The 19,058-nt window shown below is 39.2% G+C and overlaps 1 protein-coding gene across 1 annotated transcript in view; it reads right to left on the bottom strand.

Annotated features, from left to right (window-relative positions):
• LOC121512255 overlaps window positions 1-15,692 on the bottom strand; it is a 29,534-nt gene extending 13,842 nt beyond the window's left edge. Inside the window, exons 1-2 of the mRNA XM_041791426.1 lie at window positions 15,190-15,692; window positions 10,809-10,849 (exon numbers count right to left, since the gene is read on the bottom strand). Of these exons, the coding sequence (XP_041647360.1) occupies window positions 10,809-10,849; window positions 15,190-15,692 (544 nt within the window). The remainder of the gene's footprint in view (window positions 1-10,808; window positions 10,850-15,189) is intronic.
• Window positions 15,693-19,058: the final 3,366 nt, after the last annotated feature.

The following is a 19,058-nucleotide window of genomic DNA, read 5'->3' as shown; positions in this document are numbered from 1 at the left end:
GAGTGGAGGACTGCACTGAACTATCAACAGTGGATACTTTTGTCTTTCTTCAGGACAATTCAAAAGAAACTCTAATGGTTGAATTTTACTGTTTTACAGAAGGTTACATTTGAGATCATCAGTTTATGAGGATTAATATGGGACAATTGACAGTAGGACTCAATTTTGAGCTGTAATGCAGAGTTTTAAGGTGGTGTCTAGTTAATGCAGTGAAACAAATTAACTTATCAGTGCCCAGAGTGATCATAATACCCTTGAAAAATATAAAAATTTAATGTGATTTGGAGCAAAGAAACCTAATGCTCAGACACAATGTAAATAACATTCTGAGCTCTAAGCTTTTGTTGACCATTTTGTCTCACCTTTACTTTTTGGCTTAAAAAAGCTTGTAAAAAAAATCAACCCTGTGACACACTTAAACTCTAAACATCCTTTTTTCAGGACAACCTGGATGTGTGCAGCAGTAATGTCACTTGACTAAAAAAATATATATGAGAAAAAAGACAAAAGAAAAATTGAACTGACTTATTTTGAACAAACTTGGTCTGCCATCTCTTTGAAAGCAAAAAGGGGAAAATAATCATTCTGTGACAAAAATAATCTTCAAAATATTGGCACATCTACTAAAAAAGTCCTTGCGCTTTTTTGTATTGGCTCTATTTGTGCCATTATTTAAAGCAGTTCCTGTCTGCAGTGACACAGAGGGCCACGTCACAGGCTCTCAGTCGCTCATTCTTCACTATGTGCTATTCAGGCCTTCTCTGTCTTGACAACCCATCACAAAGCATTGTGGAATAGCTGGTGGCAGAAACAATTGAAAATGGATTAAAAAGTGGATATGCAGATGCTCAGTGTCAGATTTACTGTTGTGGATTTAATCTTTAAACGATCTGGAAAGTCAACCAAGTTCCAGGCTCACTAGAGAAGCTCTGCATGGAATTGGAAGGCATGATTAGGATCATTGTAATGTCAAAACAGCTACTGTCAAGAGTAAAAAAAGAGGAAGAGGCTATGATTTATGGCTCAGAAGGTATTAAAGTTTTTATAAACTGTGTCACCTCTTGTCATAAATGACAACGCTGATCTTAGAAGCTCAAACACAAAATACAGAGTATCAAATATGTTAATTTAGACGTACAATGTTTATTGAAAAAGAAGTAGAATTTAACATCCCAAACTTAATTGTAAGTAGATTTTTTTATACTTTAGGTGGTTACATTTTCAGAAATGTGACCATCCCTTGTGGATATCCTGTTTATGATCCATTAGGTATTAAATTAGGTATATATTTAAGTATTGTTCCAGTATCAAGAATCCTGATACCCCTTGTATTGTCATCAGAGGGGAAAAGTTGAAATGTTGTTCATCATCTTCTGGCTCGTCATCATTACTTCCCTTTTCTGTTAATGATTGAGACTCTAGTTAACTTCAAATGGCTTCTTATGTTATTAAGTACATTTAAATAAGAAGATAATATAAATAGTTTTCCACAACCTCACAGCAGTTTTTTTTTTTTTTTTTTTCAATACACCGTAGCAAAGGAGCCCTGAATTTGATCTCACAGGAAACATCTGTGGGGGAGTCTGACAAGTCCTGCATGAAGGGACCTCTCAACCCCTCCACCCACTGGGTGCTGGCTGCAGCGTGGTGCTTTGTGACAGACACTGGGGGACAAATACCTCTGACACTGCTCCACTGTGCCCTCGCCATCAGTGGGAGGGAAGTCAGTCAGGCAATATGGTTGCTACAAAACCCCAGCTGGGTGCGCTCATCCTCCTGTGTAGATGTAAAGTATTTCATCTGAAATCAAACATTTCACTCACTTCAAACACTGATGGCAGATGGCTCTATTTTTGACAGCATGTGTCTGAGTGAGTGACTGTCAGAGTCAATGACAATAATGTGTCTGACTGTAAATGTTTGATAAAAATGTGAGAGTCAAATCTTAGGAATGCTACTGTTCAAATCTTGTTAAGTGTGCTACAGGTATAATAGAAGTCCCATTTCCACATTGTCTTGACAAAAGTTTTTCAATTGAATAAATCCATATTCATTCTTCTGCTTCTGAGGTAATCATAAAAGCCAAATAACAAGTCTGTCTTCTGCTTTTTCTTCTTTGTCCTCTAGGAGGGCAGAGCTGTTCGGCACAGATAGTGTGGTGAAATATTCTTTCAGTAAAAGGAAACAGTTTCCTGATGTCTCACCTGACAACTCCTGAATGCTTCATTGTAACAGATACCAACAGAACCTGACCTGGTTCAACTCTCCTACTCTGCTCAGACCCACAATGTCTCTACACAGAGGATTATATTCATTCTGACAGCAGTCTTTCCGGCTCTCTGTCTCCATTCATCCCTCCATCTCTTTACGATTGGTGACAAACAGAGGTGATTTTTTTAATGAAACCCCAGACACTCTTAAGGGCTGTACCTGTACATAAAAACACAGATCAACATTCATCAGGGAGGAAAGAATAAAACAAATGTAGTCAGTAAGTCTCTGACTGTGTTTAATGGGCTCAGCAGAGGTCTGATCTCACCTGCTTTAGTTATGACTAATTTAAAGTGACTTTAATGAAATCAGAGGAGATGATGAAACCTGAATGCTCCTTCAATTCCATTTCTGTGATCTAATGTTTTACTTTGCACATTTTATTTTATCATGACACTAAAAATAAAACTGCTTACTACAGCTTTAAGGTTACCTTTCACATAGCTAAATTTAAAACTGGTGTATCTTCAGAAACCTTAGCATAATTAATGTAGCAAGAGGAGAGCTTTGTTTGCTTAAGCTTTAGCTACATAATAGTTATATAGCTACGTTATATAACTGGGCTTTTTTACTCATAGAATTAGCTAAGTAACCTATGTAAGCTATGTGTCTTATGTAGCTAGTGAAGCTTTGTTTGTTTGACTTTATCTCCAGCTACATTACTCACATAGCTAACTGAGCTTTGTTAGCTTTAAGGTTACCTATGTAACTTATGTATCTTATGTGGCTAGAGAAGCTTAGTTTTCTCCAGCTTTATCTTCATCAGCTATATAGCTACATTACCCACATAGCTAACTGAGCTTTGTTAGCTTAAGAATGACCTAAGTAACCTATGTAACCTATGTATCTCATGTGGCTAGCAAAGCTTTGTTTGCTTTGGCTTTATCTCCATTAGTTATAGCTACATGACACACATGGCTAACTGAGCTTTGTGTGCTTGAATTAGATAAGTAACTAGGTAACCCTTGTAACACATGTAACCTACGTTGTACGTAGCTGAAGCGTTGTTAGCTTTAGCATTAGCTGCAGTAGAGTGTTTTCATGGTGGACAAGCTTTTTTTTCCCCGTAAACAAACTTTTTTTTAATCAGGTTTTACTGGTCAGGTTTTAATAACAGGAAAATTAATCAGATTGTATTTTGAAAGTTTTAGCATGTATTTCTGTTTTGACACATGAGGTAACTCACTGTTGTGGTCTACAAGGGTGTAAGCTAGTCTATGTTGCTCTTTTTGGGGCTGCCATATCTGCTGGGACTGGAAAACTTTCCCTCAGTCAGGACAAGTATACGTACTGTTAAAGATAAGAGCAACTTCAACGGATTTTACAGTGCTGTGTATTACCATTATTGACATTTGGTGGTGTTAACAAAGGGGTTGGTGTTATTTCTCAGTATAGGGGATCACTTTTAACACTTTGGTTGCTTCATTATTGTCCTGGTTAACAGGATACAAGGACTTTCAGTTCAAGCCAGAACATAGAGGTTACACTGTTACATCCCATCACAGACCCCAGTGACCCTCATGGCTGGTCTTTAACAAATCTCATTAATTTAGAATGAGGGTTAGAATCAGCAGGCACACTAGACATGAAAAATGGTGGAATTACATCTTGAAAAGAAGGAAGAGGCACATAGAGACAATGAGAACATAGAACAATGACAGATTAAGTAGAGGATGGATTTAAGTGGAGTCACTCCTTCTAAAAGGTAGTGACATGGATCCAGCTGAGGCTGAGGATTGTACAAGGGACAGTTACACGGTAATTGACTGCCTTGTGTTGCACCATTGAAGTTCAAGAGGCTATCAACACATTATGCCAGAGAGAGTTATAGCAATAGCCAGAGGAGTAATAAAACACATTAGGCCAGGGAGAGGACGGTATGGGGAAAAACTGTGAGAAAAGACAGAAAGAGTCAGAAAGAAGGGAAAGGAGATAACAGGGTAGGAAGTAAAATCAATGACTTCTACCTCTCTCTGCTCCAGACAGTCGACCCAAGGTCTTCAACAGCCAGCAGACAAACGAAACATCTATCCACAGATTCATACTGATAATATGGGACCCCAGCTCCTCTCTGTCTCCATGTATCTCCTTCTTTGCCCCTCAAACCAACAGTATACGCACACATACATATACACACTTCAACCTTCTGGCTCTCTGCTCCTCTAAATTTCACACTCTAATTTGGTTGAGGGCTGCCTGCCATGTTATTGATGCTGCCTGGGGTCTGATCCATCTTGAGCTCAGGACAAGGCTGTTGTCAAGACGGCAATAAGTCAGAGGCCTCCTGTCCTCAGGGTATCAGACTGGAATTGGTGATTTAAAAGCTGGATAGAGAGGAGACAACACTGTATCTACTGGAACAAATGTTATATTAACTCCTCAAACATCTGGATGACGATTAAACTTCTGTTGCATGTTGAGATTCTTTGCACGAAGAAGCACTTTTTTGTGTTACACACTTGACAAACTTTACTTTAGAACAAGGTACAAAGGTAAGAATTGGCATACACTGTAATAATGAAGAACTGTTAATTCACCAGGGTATGAATGAGTATCTACTGATAATTTATAAGGGATACAGAATGAGTAAATCAGAACTATTTCAATCAAAAACACCTTAACAGATAAAGTTCCATATTAACACAGGGGCCCTTCTGTGATTTCCCCTTAATAACTCTCTCGTCTATTGAACTTGTAAGTCCAGGTATAGTTTCTGCCTGTATTTCCTTTGAGAGTGCCAGAATTGCTTCCCAGAGCTGCCGTTTTGAGGTAAACTGCCTTTCACCCTCATAGAGCTTCCTTTTAAGGATGCTCCACAGGTTCTCTATAGGGTTGAGGTCAGGGGATGATGGTGGCCATGCCATGATTATTTCTTCTTTATGCCCATAGCAGCCTAGGCTTCAGTGGTAGTTGTTGCAGCATGGGATGGTGCATTGTCTTGCATGAAAATTACTACAGAACGCACAGTTCTTCTTTTATACCATGGCAGGCAATGGGCAGTTAGGAACCTGTATTTTTTGTGTTGTTTGTTTAAGGTTGTTTTGACACCTTCAGGCACCTTGAAGGAGCCTACCAACTCACTTCCTATTCCAGCCCAAATTATCATTCCACCACCTTCTTGCTGGGACCAGACAGCAGGGACAGACATGCAGGAAAGGGCCAAAGGTCAGATTTGATCCTGGGCTGCCCGGGTACATGTGGTGTGCCTTAAACCACTAAGCCACATGCGCCCCAAGTCTTCATAGATGTCTGAGCCCACTGCAATCGTATCTCCTTGTGGGTCTTGCTTAATGGTGACTAAAAAACAGCTTTAGGTTCTTGGGACTCCAGAGGCACCAGCAGCTTTATGTACCAGTTTGCTACACATCAGCAGATTTTTCTCGGCTGCTCTCTTGATGAATTTGCCTTTCAGAAACTTTCCTTAATACACCTTAATCTGAATCGCACATAAAACCTCTTACAGCACAATGATCTCTCTTAATTTACCTGGTTAACTAGATGAAAGTTCCTCATTCTTTCTCAGGTACACATTGTTCACCCATGTTCAACACCTAGTGACTATGCCAATTTTAGGGTAGAATAACCAGCTATAAGTCACCTCTGCATTCTTTGCTAACTAGTTGTAATTTCCATCTTGTTATATGGCAATTTTGTGTACTTTATGTTAAAGTGTGACTACATTTAAATAAATATCAAATGTACCTGTGTTTGTTTGTGATGGTGCAAGATCATGAAAATCAACTTCTGCATAATCTTGGCATGTTGTTTCTTCACATATATGTTGTTTTATGTGTTTCCATGTCCACCCATCTGTGTAGGTTTAGCTGGAGGAGGGTGATGGGGAATTAGAGGGCAGGATGTAGCATCATACTAGTGTTAAATCATTATGATGTATGACCAAATATGACAAAGAGGAGCTCAGACTGTTGTGATAGCAAACAATAAGTGAAGACAGGAAAAACTGGGGATTGAATGGGGTTATTACGGAGGAGAGAAGAAAGGAAAGGAGGGAAGAAAAGGTGAAAAAGATTAGGAATAATGAAGGTTCCTCTGAAGGTGATACAACTGTGTTATTGTGGTCTCTGACCAGTGATTAAAGAGGCTGATGTACAGCTCTCTGCTGCAGAGGACACTCAGCCCTCTCTTCCCATCCCTCTACCCACCAGTCCTCCCTGTCTTTCTCCTGCCCTTTCCCTCCTCTCTGCCTCTGTCTCTCTGCTGTAATGGGAAGATGACCTTGGCTATCATTTTCTCTGAACTATAACTGATGACTATGAAAGGTCATCAGAGGGAGGAGCTCATGTTTCTAATTACTCAACAAGAGGAGGGACGCAAAATTCATTCATCTGGATCTGATAAATGAAAAAAAGGTGCATGTGTACACTTCATCTCTTTATGATTAAAAACCAGATTATTCTCACTGTCGTTGAAAACTGTGTATGAAAATACCCTTCAATCAGAAGACCGTAAAGGCAATGAGCTGTAATGGCCTGAGCATTTTTGAAGGATATTTAAGTTCCATGTATATGAAATCAAACTAAAACTATGTAAAAACTTGTAGTGAAAACTTCTCTGTCTTTGATGAAAGTCGCATGGACATGCAAAAAAATGTATAACAAAATGCATCAGCCTAATCCCAAACTATTTTTATGTTCTGAATCAATTTGAAACATAAGGTATATACAAGAAGAAGACACCATAATACTAATACTAATAGTAAATTTAACATGAATGGCAGTGTGAGGTGTCCCCTATTTGATATGGACCAGATCAACCAAACTAGAGGTGTGAAAACACCCTTAGTTACATGCAAGACAAAGAACCAATGGCAATGGAGAAAGAAGAAAACAAGAGGACGGACGCTACGATCAGTTATAACTACAACCTTGTGCTTTGTGGCTGCACTGATTTGTTGTGTGCTAAGCTCTCAGCCTCTTCCCGCTCACCTAATTGCATTCTTTCTGACCTGCTAATGACTACACACAGACCTGGTTGGTATTACCTCAGTGCTCTGCTGTCTGCTGTTGTCTCGATGAAACAACAGAGAGAGGAAGGGGGAGGAGAGGAAGAGGATGTGAAGGTTAAAAGACAGAACAAGCCTGGACTAACAATGCATGATGAAAGATGGAGTTGATGATGTGGAATGAAATAGGAAATAGAAATGGGAGATGCATCTATTTGGGATAGTTTGCAGAGGTTGTGCACACAGGAGTGTTCACTGACTGCTGATCCTGTACTCCAAAACAACCCCACGATCAGGATGACATGAGTGATATTTCTGACTCTAACTGAGCAATTATAGCTCAATAAACAGCTGCTGATTAGATAATCGCCTCTAATCAGGAAAATCATAATGCATGAGAACACCATGGAGCTTACTCACCTGATAGGATGAGTCCAAAAGCCCGGCAGGGTAGAAGAAATCTTTTTGTTTGTTTTAATTATTTTTGGTTTGGTGTCTGAAGTGAAGGTTGTCAGCTGACTAGTGTATGTAGATGTCGGAGAAACAGAAACAGAATGCTGTAATCAAGACAAATTTATTATGGAGATGTGATGTAAGTAAATGTATACATCTGTGAAAATGAGTAATCAGAATTCAACCCTGGCTTAGTCGAGTCTGTACGAAGTATTAAACATTTTCATAAAAATACACAAACTCTAGTCTGTTAAAATCAGTGTGTCATCAGCATGGATCTGTTAGGACTTGGTAGTTGCTCATGTCTCATGTTCTTGTTTTCATGCCCCCCCCCAAAAAAAGAAAGGAAAAAAAAAAACAACTTCATTTAAACATTAATTTTTTTTTTTAGTGTAGAAAAAAAGGTCTCATTGTACATTTGGATTTTTTTTTTTTTTTTTTGGTACACATAATCGAACATGGTATCCCTTAGGACAGAGCAGGCACAAATACTACCTCAGTGTCCATTCACCAGCCAAGCAGGACTGAAGTTTCAAAGCATATCTACCAGGTACTAAACATACTGTCTGAATGTCCTTCTTGTATTTGTTTTCCGACATTTGCTCTGTAAACTGGATAAGAACCTGCCTGCACATTAAGGACATCACCGTTTGGCTTTCCTACAACATATAGTCATTTTTGAATTTTTGAGATAGTTGTCCAGAATGTCGAAGTTAAGATAATTTGCTAGAAATGTTTGGAGAATTTGTTACGTAATTTTCAGGAGTTTCATGGACATTTAAGGAATTTGTTTGGCTATTTTGGGGGGAAATTCCTGGTATTTTCCAAGTACCTTCAATCAAATTTTAGAGATATAGCTGTATAATTTGGAGAACTTCATCAGATCTCTGGTAATATTTGCTTCGAAATTTATTGGCATTTTCACTGAGGTCTGGGAAGTCTAATTGTATTTTTTTATGTTTTTGAATTTGGGGTGGGAATATCATTTTATGAAAAATAGAAATTAAAAATTACTTTTGTTTTTTTTTGGGGGGATTTCTAAGCTTTTAAAAAGCATAGAAATTTAAGGGCATTTGTATGGATGTTTAGGATAATTTTCTACAATTTTTATTGAGATTTTTGGCAATATATACTCCATTTTATGGGGGAGAATTTGATAAGAAAATAAACAAATGTAAGGGAAATTTCCTTGAAGATGTTAAATCATTTTTAGGGAATATTGGGGATCGTGACTGGAATGTTGGAGTGGGAATGTTGAAATTAGAAAAAAATAATAGTTTTGGAATAATTTTTTTGGATATTTTGAGGAATTTTCTGCACTTTAAATTTAATTCATGTGGAATTTGATTTAAAAAAGCAAATTTAAGGCAGATTTGCTTGAGAATGTTTAGTAATTAACACAGAATTTTTATTTTAATGTTTAGGCTTTATAATCAAGTTTCACAGCTCAGGCCTTCGGTGGTTAAGAATGGTAGCAAACAAATCTTACAAACACTAATAACAGTTTGATGTGTCGTGCACAGATGAGGATTAGGCCCACTGAAAAACGTTCTAAGAGATCCAACTTTTAATCCCATTCTGAGTAAAAGAAGGAACACTTCTAAGAAAAAAGGCACAATCTAGATTGAAATCATTTCTCTCTGAAAACAAAGTTTAAACTTTAATCTCATCATTTGATTTTTTTTTTTTCATTTTATGGCTGTTACTGTCTTCCTTACCTGTGATTTTAAAATGTAAAAATGTCTTTTCTCGATGCACTGAAAGTATCTGGACCAGCTGGGATTATTTCCTCATCAGTGGAGCTGATCAGAAATGGTACATAAGATGCTGAGTTTGTGTACAAAGGGGGCAGCTATCCCTTGAAGAAGACCATAAACACACATGTGAATGCGCACAGATACACAACCGCACACCACAAGAGTTAAAGGACCTTTTCAAAGTAATTTCACACTTCTCTTCTCTGTTCCTGTTTTCTTATTCCTTCTGGATTATTTCACCCCAAACAGCCTCCTTCAGGAACACACTCTCCTGCGGTGAGAGAGGCCATGTGGAAAAACACAGGAGCACTTGTAACACGATAAACAAATGACTTGATCCACAGCAAGCTCCTGTCTTAGACCTGTTTATTTAGATGAAGTGGGCCACTGCTTTATCAGTTTACAGCTTTAAACCAAACACTGTCTGCAGCATCAATAATTCAATCTGTCTGCATGTGTGACTCACAGCTGCTGTGGGAGTTTTTAAGGGCAGTGGTGTTACTGAGAGGCACGGCTAGAGTTGCCCTCAGCATGATCACTCAGTTCAGTTGACATGACTGAAATGTACAGTGATACAGCGTGGGGCGTGCAACACAACACAGCAAATTACCCCTGGGAGAAAACATATACAAACATGTCCATGCATACAATATTAAGATGTAAATTATTCAGGTCTGCTTTACCCTGAGCTTAAGTGAGGTTTATGAGCATAAGGTTCATTTCCATAAGAGCCTAAGTGTCCTATTAATAATGCAAATAGCTAATTATATACTTTATTACAGATGGTGAAAGTGAGAATAATTAGACACATCAATCTGACTTATCATAAATGTAATGAGCTGTGAAATTAATACAATGAGACCTTAACACAACGATTCTGCAGAAATTGCTCTACTGTATGCAGGTGCTGTTGTGTGGTTGCACTGTAAGAGGCTCTGCTCCACTTTAAGAGGCTGAGAGAAAACCTTGAGTCAGACGTGATATTAAATTCTGAGAGGTGACGGCTGACAATGAGAGAAGCACAGAGAGACAGACGGAATAATGCCACCACATCCCATCTACAGATATGACATGTAATATTAAAGACTGAGGGGAAGTTAATGCCAGGCTTTTTCAGTGGTGTCAGGAGGATCTACATTCAGTGTCACTTCGCAAACACTTTTATCTTCAATCATAAAAAAAAATCAGTCCGTGGGGTTGAGGCAGACATGCCTTCTTCGGCAAACATGCCAAACACAGGAGTAGAGCTTATTTAAATTCAGCATGCTTTTATCTGAGGCAGTTCCCTCCAGCTCATCAAAATAGGACCAAATGCAACAAAATGTTCAAATATTTTAGATTGCAAGCAAAATAACTGAGGGTACTGCTAAGATGTAACAAGTCAAGTGATGTTTTTAAATTCTGAATTTGATTCAAAGCTTCTTTAGCATCCTGTCTGCAGTGCAAAGCTTTGCATTCCCTTCAATCAAAGACAAAACATGACACCATTAGTAAGAAAGATGTGCTGAGATCTGAGGGGTAGCCTGAGGTGTGCTGCAACACAGTTAATTCACTTCACAGCAACATTAAAGAACCCCTCTTTTTCTGTCTATCCCTTTTTTCCTTCCCCTCTTGTGCCGCTCGTACTCACTGTAGTGTTCATTACCTCCTACCTTCAGAGAGCTGTGTGGGGCTTAATTGGCTTAGATGGCGGCAGAGGTGAGGGGGAACAACGGTGTATCACAAACCTTCACTATCAATTGGATTTTTTAATCTTTCTTGTTTTGGCATCAGCTCTCAGGTAGCACCGCAGCAAGTATCAATATCAGTAAAGCCAGCAAAGACCAAGTGAGGAAAGACGTCCACCTTTGGGAGTCATTTCTCTGGCTGTATGTGAGAGAGACTTTGGTCCTTCTTTGCTTCTTCCCCTTGAGCTGAGAGCCAGAGTGTGCTTCTTATGAGGATATAAAATAAAAGTTTCTTTCTTCCATCAAAGGTTTGAGTACTGAGATCTTTTAGCTCCCACCTGCAAAGTTTTCAACTTTTGCTGTTGATAATTATCTCAGCTGTAAATTGCCACAACAGTGGGAGCAAATACTGTCCAGCTTCCTTCTAGTCACCATCATAGACAAATGGGAGTGGTAGTTCAGGTAAGGCATTATTGTGGATGAATGATCTGTTTAGGGCAATGATTCTCACTGGTCTAGCCTCAGGATACACCAAAATTTTTGTGACAAATCATGACCCAAATTTCACCAAAAATACAACAATGCACATTTAGTAAATAAAAAATTATGACAGGAACAACTGATATGTTTTACACCCCCATTTCCCAATGCTAACAAGTATATTTTAGCCAATTTTCCAGAGATCTTGAGAAAATACTTAATTAACATGGTAAAAATCACTCTTTTATTTGAAATATTGCTAAAAACTTGATATCACAATAAAACAGAGTAAAATCAATGGTATGGTTGCATGTTCTTTATAGACTTTTGCCACTTTTTTTTCCAGACAAACATCTGTGACCCACTGAAAACTGCTCTGTGACCCACTTTTGGGGTCCCTACCCACCAGTTGAGAACCACTGATTTAGCGCATTTGGATATCAAGTTACTGCACCATACTAGTACATGCAGCCATCTTGTTCATGAAGAATGCTCCCTCAGTGATGCCCAGATATCTTCAATGGTGGTTGGAGGTTATCATAAAAAACAGTGACATTTTTGGATGAATTGCTTTGGATGCTTGGATGTTTTGAGGAATTTTCTGCACTATAATAACTCATGCAAAAGCACAGCGAATACAGTGTCTATCTTGAGTTAACCCAAGATATCAACTAAAATGCTCTAAAATAGTCATAATATCTCTATTAAATCATTGCCATCTTGGTGTGACATTTAAAATGTAACTACCAAAATAGTTTTGTTTAAAATAGAGGTAGGAAATCAAGAACAGTTTATGAGCCAGGAATTCCGTCATTTTCCTAATTTTCCTGTGAGAATTAGAAAACATGACCTTTATTCAGGCTCAAACAAAGAACATTGATCCCAGCACTGCCAAGCAAAGAGGCTGATTAAGAGATTCAAATGAGCAAACTAAGGCTTAAAAGAACTCTGAAGAGACACACAATTAAAGGCATAAATTCACACACAGCGATATGCTCTGTTTTCATCTGGCCCTCACAAGAGAACCAAGGCTTGTAAGTCTTTGGCCTCAGTCTCTTTCTTTCTGCTTGGTTGCTGATGAAAAGATGGCTGTTGTCTGTATGTTTTCCCAAAGTATTAATTGGACTCTTTCTTCCCAGCTGATGTGCACACACAGCCTTCTGGATCTGGACCAATTAGAGGATTCCCGCGTGAAAAACAAGAAGAGTGTAGGATGGAAGGGGAGAAAGAAAAAGGGAAGAAAGAATTCTGCCTAAAGGCTGTGAAATACCATCAGGAGGGGAACAGACAATCTGCCACTGAATCAACAGTTATTTGAATTGAAATTAAGATATGGAGATCACTGTGGAGAGACAAGCTCTAACTTATATTGTTAAAAGACACTGTATGGAGGATGGCATGCAGGCAGCAGCAGCTGACTGTCTTTCAATTGTGCAAACCCTGCCCTGTACTGAGAAGATCAAAGAGATTCTGCTTCATATTCCAACTTCTACTGTTTATGCCTTACAGTGTAAACACAGTTTTAAGAAGAATAGTGCATTTATTTTTTGTAACAATGCTTCATTGGCAAATGATTGCTGGTTTAAGACATCAAATGACTGTTAAACTGGGGATAATCAGCTGTAGCTGGGAAAGTCAGGGGCTCTTTTAAAGTAGCTTTGGAAGGCTTGAAATGGACACACATCATTTACTGAGCAGTGAACCAATAAAAAACCTCACCTTACAGCCTGGTCAGACAGCCAGCCAGCATCACAGTTTTCATATCCATCAGTAAAGGCAGCCTGCAGCTGCTATGACTGCTGAGTTCTCCACAAACACTCTGTTGCCATCAGTGAAAGACAGGGTGTAGTGGTCATGATGGGCTCTGTAGTGAAATGCCACACCTGGAACAGAGACATGCAGTATTTGAGAATTCTCCAGAAACTAATCACATGGATTTATGACCTGCAACATCTGGGTGACAGCAATTTTGGTATTGATGCCTTGCATCGTGAAGCCATGAAGTGAGAGGTTAGCATCAGATAACCTCCTGGCAAGACTTCCATGTCTGTGTGGCATTTATGTCTACAATACACAGTGCCTATAATGTGTCACCCCATTTTACCCCATTTGAGATATCAATCATGGTCAATATAGGAACGAAAGGCAAAAAAACATCCTTGATGTCAAAGTGAAAACAGAATTCTATAAAGTAATGTCACTGAAGCAAAAATACATAAGGTAAAATAAGTGTCTGCATAAAAAATTGCCCTCTAAAAGTGACTGACCTAATTCAACAGAAGTCCAGCCAATGGGGGCTAGTAGTCTCACAATTGATGGAATGGGGATTCCCTGAGTGCAATGACTATTACTAAAGGGATTGTAGTCCAAAGACACCTGCATATGCAAGGCCAGTCACCGTGTACACAGCAACCATTACACCATAAAGACAAAGGAACATTCTAAGCAACTCAGAGAAAAGTATAAGTCAGGGGATGGATACAAAAAAAATCCAAGGCACTGAACGTCCCCTGGAGTTCAGTTAAATCCATCATTAAGAAATTGAGGGATTATGGCACAGGTATAAACCTGCCTATATTAGGCTGTCCTCACAAACTGAGCAAGGAGACTAGTGAGAAAGGCCACCAAGACCCCATGACTACTCTGAAGGATTAATGAGCTTCATCAGACGAGATGGAAGAGACTTGGCATTGAACAACTGTTGCCTGAGTTCTTCACCAGTCAAAGCTTAAATGGAGAATGGCAAAGAGAAAGGCACTGTTGAAAAAAACTCATTAAATCTTGATTAAAGTTCACCTAAGGCATGTGGGAGACTTCATTGTCAAGTGGAAGAAAGTCCTTTGGTCTGATGAGACCAAAATTGTGCTTCATGAAATCTGTATTGACTTTGACATTAAAGAGTATTTTTTTTTAATATATATATATATATATATATATATATATATATATATATATATATATATATATATATATATATGACGATGGAGACAGACGTACGCGAGTGAGCGCAGAGGGTACAGTCTGCCATTTCATTCATAATTTCTACCACTGGTATGTGACCTGGCTCAATAGTTGGAGATAAACTGCAAATGCAGTTTGAGGACATTGCCAAACCCCCCCAACTGATGTCTAAAATCCTATTTTTGTGACTGATAATGCGACCAGAAAACCTCACGCCAATCACACTGAGTGCTTGCACCTGCCGAATTATGCACAATGGCTGGGACTGAGGTTACTCTACAAACTTTATGGGAGGCGGTGAATAGAAGTAAAAATAAACTTTTGCTCAGACTGACAAATATTGATAAACAAATGACTCAACTACATTCCTCGATGCATTCATTAAATGAACAAACTGCCAAAGTCCAAACCAGAGTGAGCGCTACTGAGGATAATCTTGTGGATGCAAAGAAGAAGATCAATGGGCTGTTGAAAACAGTGGATATGTTGGAAACTAAGGTGGATTACCGAGAAAACAAAAGCAGACAGTGCAACTTGTTGATTTATGGCGTGATGGAGGGTGAAGAAAAGAAGGACACCGTAGCGTTTATACGCCACTTTTTGCCGGTGATCCTAGGCAGGGATATACAGGCAGATGTTCTTGTGTTTCAAATACATGGGCCAGACATGGCCATAGAACAGGCCGGGTGAATCTGGCACCGTGTAGTTCCTAGAGCACCTCCTCTTTTTGCATTCTTGATATGGGATGGAAATAAAGTAACGTTGGTTCAGCACGGCGATCAAAGGTTCGTAGGTGTAAAGCAGAAAGCCTTCCACAATAAGGATGTGAGTCTCCTCCTCCTTAGTGTCAGACTTTGGGATGATCTCAGTGTCCAGGGTGTTATTAATGCCATGAGATTTCTCAAACTTCACCGGGTTATCCAACCATGCGTAGATCGTACTCATCATGGCGTCCATGTCCGGAGCATTGATGACATTGTACTGCTTAAAGCCATCTTCACCAACTTCAATCTGATCGTGGGGCTTGAAGAAGTCATCCTGATGGACGACACAACAGTTGGGCAGGTTTTTTATCAGTCTGTTGATGAGGGTGGTTTTTTCTCCATTGGTTACACCACCGATGCCAATGATGTACTGCATGATTTCAGAGCTTGTTAGAAAGTCGCTGAGAGTTCAAAACGTTAATAAAACCGGTCAGGGATCTGCTTCAATGTTTTTTTTTTTCTCATGTGGTTTGGTTTGATGCTTTCTGATGCCTTTCAGGTAGTGAGGGAATGTAACTGCTGATGGACTTTCTACAAAGCACTAAGCAGATCTGTGGCTGAAGTTTGATTGTTTGACTAATAAATCCAAAGAATTCCACTGATGGGAGCTAGTTTGTCACCTGCGCAGACATCTGCATTTTCATTGTCTTAAAAATGGACCGTTTCATCTGTATACACCAAAGCCTGCTGATACGTGATTGGCCAATGCAGCTTAGACTACTACACCTCCATGCAAAATCTCTAAATTGAGGTTAGGGTAACAGAAATATTTATTAATAACAAACCTGAACCATTCAGACATGAACATGAACACGCTCACAGATGCATGAACACTAAACCCTCTAGACACCCCATCCTGCTCTGACATTCTTCCATCCGTGCAAGAGAAATGACAAGACTCAGGTTCAGCACCCTGGGTATGTGAGTCTCATCTGCATCAGGTGCTTGGCTCATCATTACAGAAAGAGATGCTGCCCTGAATGCAATGTATGGCAAACTAATGGTTGTGAATTCTGTTTTTTAAAATACACGACACAAATGTTATCTTCTTGCTGCTGCTAGTATAGGTAAGACAAAAATAGGAACAGAAAAAACATGGCGGGGAATAATGTGACACACCTTTCCCTTAGTTGTGAATAGAGCATATATTCCACTTAATGGGAAAAGAATAGCTTCTGAAATGTCCATCCTAAGTTTCTCACCTCCTACCTCTGCCAGTCATTCACACAGTGCTGCTCCCCTGAGGAGCATCCAGACACATGACAGCCAGTGGCTGTCTGAATACTAACACAGCCCCTTTATCTTCACTGGCTTTGGCAGGGAGAATGACAGAGATTCCAGTGAGATGGAGGTCTGAGGCCATTTGAGCATCAGCACCCAAGGGTCTATCTAGCTTTTCCATCATATTGGTCTTATAAACCTGCTCAAAGTCCTCTGAATTGTTTTTCTATTTCTTTTCTCCCTGTATGTCTTAGGGGCTGTGGAATCCTTTTCCAAATAGAGATGCTTGCTGGCTTACTAATCCACACCTCAGAGAGACAGTATGGGAAACCCAGTCCTAATCCACATGAGGGTTGAGAGCCCAGTACCTCATCTGTCTATTTTTATCCTCTGCCTCTTCACACATCCAGAGGAGGAAAACAGGAAGTTTAGTGTTTTAGATAACTTCTATAGTTAATATCTGTATTCCTTCCTCAATGTGGATTCTTTTAGTAAATAAAGTAACATCATTACATCAATAAACTCAATCAAAATATATATCTCATTACTTTCTGGGAACAGAAGTTAAACAATAACGATACTGTGAAATAAAATAACAAATATCTAAGCCTCTGGTTGGACAGGTCTAAGAATGTTATCTGAGCTACAGTCTTTCAAGAAGAAGTACATTTGACCTTGAGCATGTTAGTGCCTGAAGCAGAAAAATTGAGAGGAGATGGCACCTTGTAAGTCTGAGCCTTCCACAGATGAGTCTATGAGAGCAGTGTTGATTAATATGGAATTGATATGGCTGAGCATTATACATACCTGCTGATTTATACATTAAGCTCTCAGTGGAATTAGTGTGAGGAGGGCTGGGGTCTCTCATAAAGTGTGACTGGAAATGAAAACTAAACCCTGGAGATGGAGCCTCTTCTCCAGATATGTAATTAGTCTCTTTCCAAAAGGGGGTTTCTCATGGTCTGCTAATTGACTGGATCTGAGGGAGAGGACAGGGTCTCCCACTGGGGGGGGGGTAAGCATTTGAGTAAACACACCAAAAGTGCCCTCTTGGATGCCCCTGTGGTACAGAAACATCATAAAATGCCCTCTTTATTACAGAATTTGTCCCAGTTCCCACTTGGGTGCTCTGTCAATGGACAAAATTTGACAAAGTGCCCTCTGTGATACCCTCTCAGTGGGCAAAATGTGACAAAATGTCATCTAGGGTGCCCTTTCAGTGGATATTGCATAGGTAAGTGTCTCCTAAGATGCCTACTCAATGGTTTGAATCTGATGAAATTCTAGGGCACATGTTTAGTAGTGAAGAAAATGCGATAAAGTGTCATAAACTTCTCAGTAAAAACTTTCAACTGACATTGAAAGATGAAGTGATTTAAGGAGTGATGAATCATTTTCATTAATTTGTCCTTCATTCTTTATTTAATGTTTGTGTGTTCATTTATTTTTAATCATGAACTTTTTCATTTGTGACTTGTTAGAATTTTATTTGGTAAGTTTCCTTGATTTAGTAAAAGTTTGATTTTCTTTATAATTTACACACTTTTAAACATGATTAAAGAAGCAGTAAGTTTTATGCTCTGATAATGTCACTGAAGGTCTCTATGCAGCTGTCTTAGGTGAACATCCTGTCTATCTACTTGTAGACCACAAGGGGAACAAGGGATCAAACATAAGAACATGCTGCTGATGAGAAATCAGGGTTTAATTGCTGTTTTGTCAGCTGTAGTGACTGTGAATTTGAATATAAGTGGGCTGGACACCCACCTAAGCTGTGGTGCTTTGTTAAAGCTCCACAAAAAGTGCATTGATTAAAATTTGTAAATAAGTCAAAAGGCACAGCTTTAATGCTCCTCTTATTATGTTGTCGGCCAATTGCCACACATGCACACCAGAGTGCAGAGATGCTAAGCCATTATGCAATTATAAGGGGAAAAAACCCTCCCATTCAAATTGGCCCGATTGCATTAAGCATCTACTGGTCAGGACAGTAATAGCATGGCATAGCTGGAGTAAAGATTAGCCTATTGTCTGCGAGTGCTGATGGAAGCACACTGCAGTTTTTATGATGCACAAACTTTCCAGAGATCAGAAAACAATTTCACCTCTGTATGACTTTAAAATAAATAACTTGTAAATAAGGTCAGCAAACATTTCTTTGACATTACTTTTACTAAGCCATAACTGGAAATTTAATCAGTGTGAGGCTCCCAGCTGCATTTTTTTTACGTGTGGATCTGTTAAGCATGACAAGGATGTGGTTGTTTTCTTAGGGTTTCCTTCATCCAGAGAGGAAACTTCATCAGGATGGTGCTTCACTGAACATATCAGTATTGCCTTTAATTTAACGCAGTAATGGAGTAATGGTCACAAATGCAGCAAGAGCTGGCAGGAGGCAGGGCTCTAGTCTGTTTAATTACAACAGTGTAGTAGGCATATTCATTATGGGCTGAGGCCTCAAACATTCCCAGCTCACCACTGGGGTCTTCCATGCATTCTCACAGGGGGTGATTCACACTAG

This window comes from Cheilinus undulatus, linkage group 7 (assembly GCF_018320785.1).
Source record: "Cheilinus undulatus linkage group 7, ASM1832078v1, whole genome shotgun sequence".
NCBI classification, from domain to species: domain Eukaryota; kingdom Metazoa; phylum Chordata; class Actinopteri; order Labriformes; family Labridae; genus Cheilinus; species Cheilinus undulatus.
The sequence above is the reverse complement of the archived record's forward strand: the minus strand, read 5'-3'. Positions and strand labels throughout refer to the sequence as shown.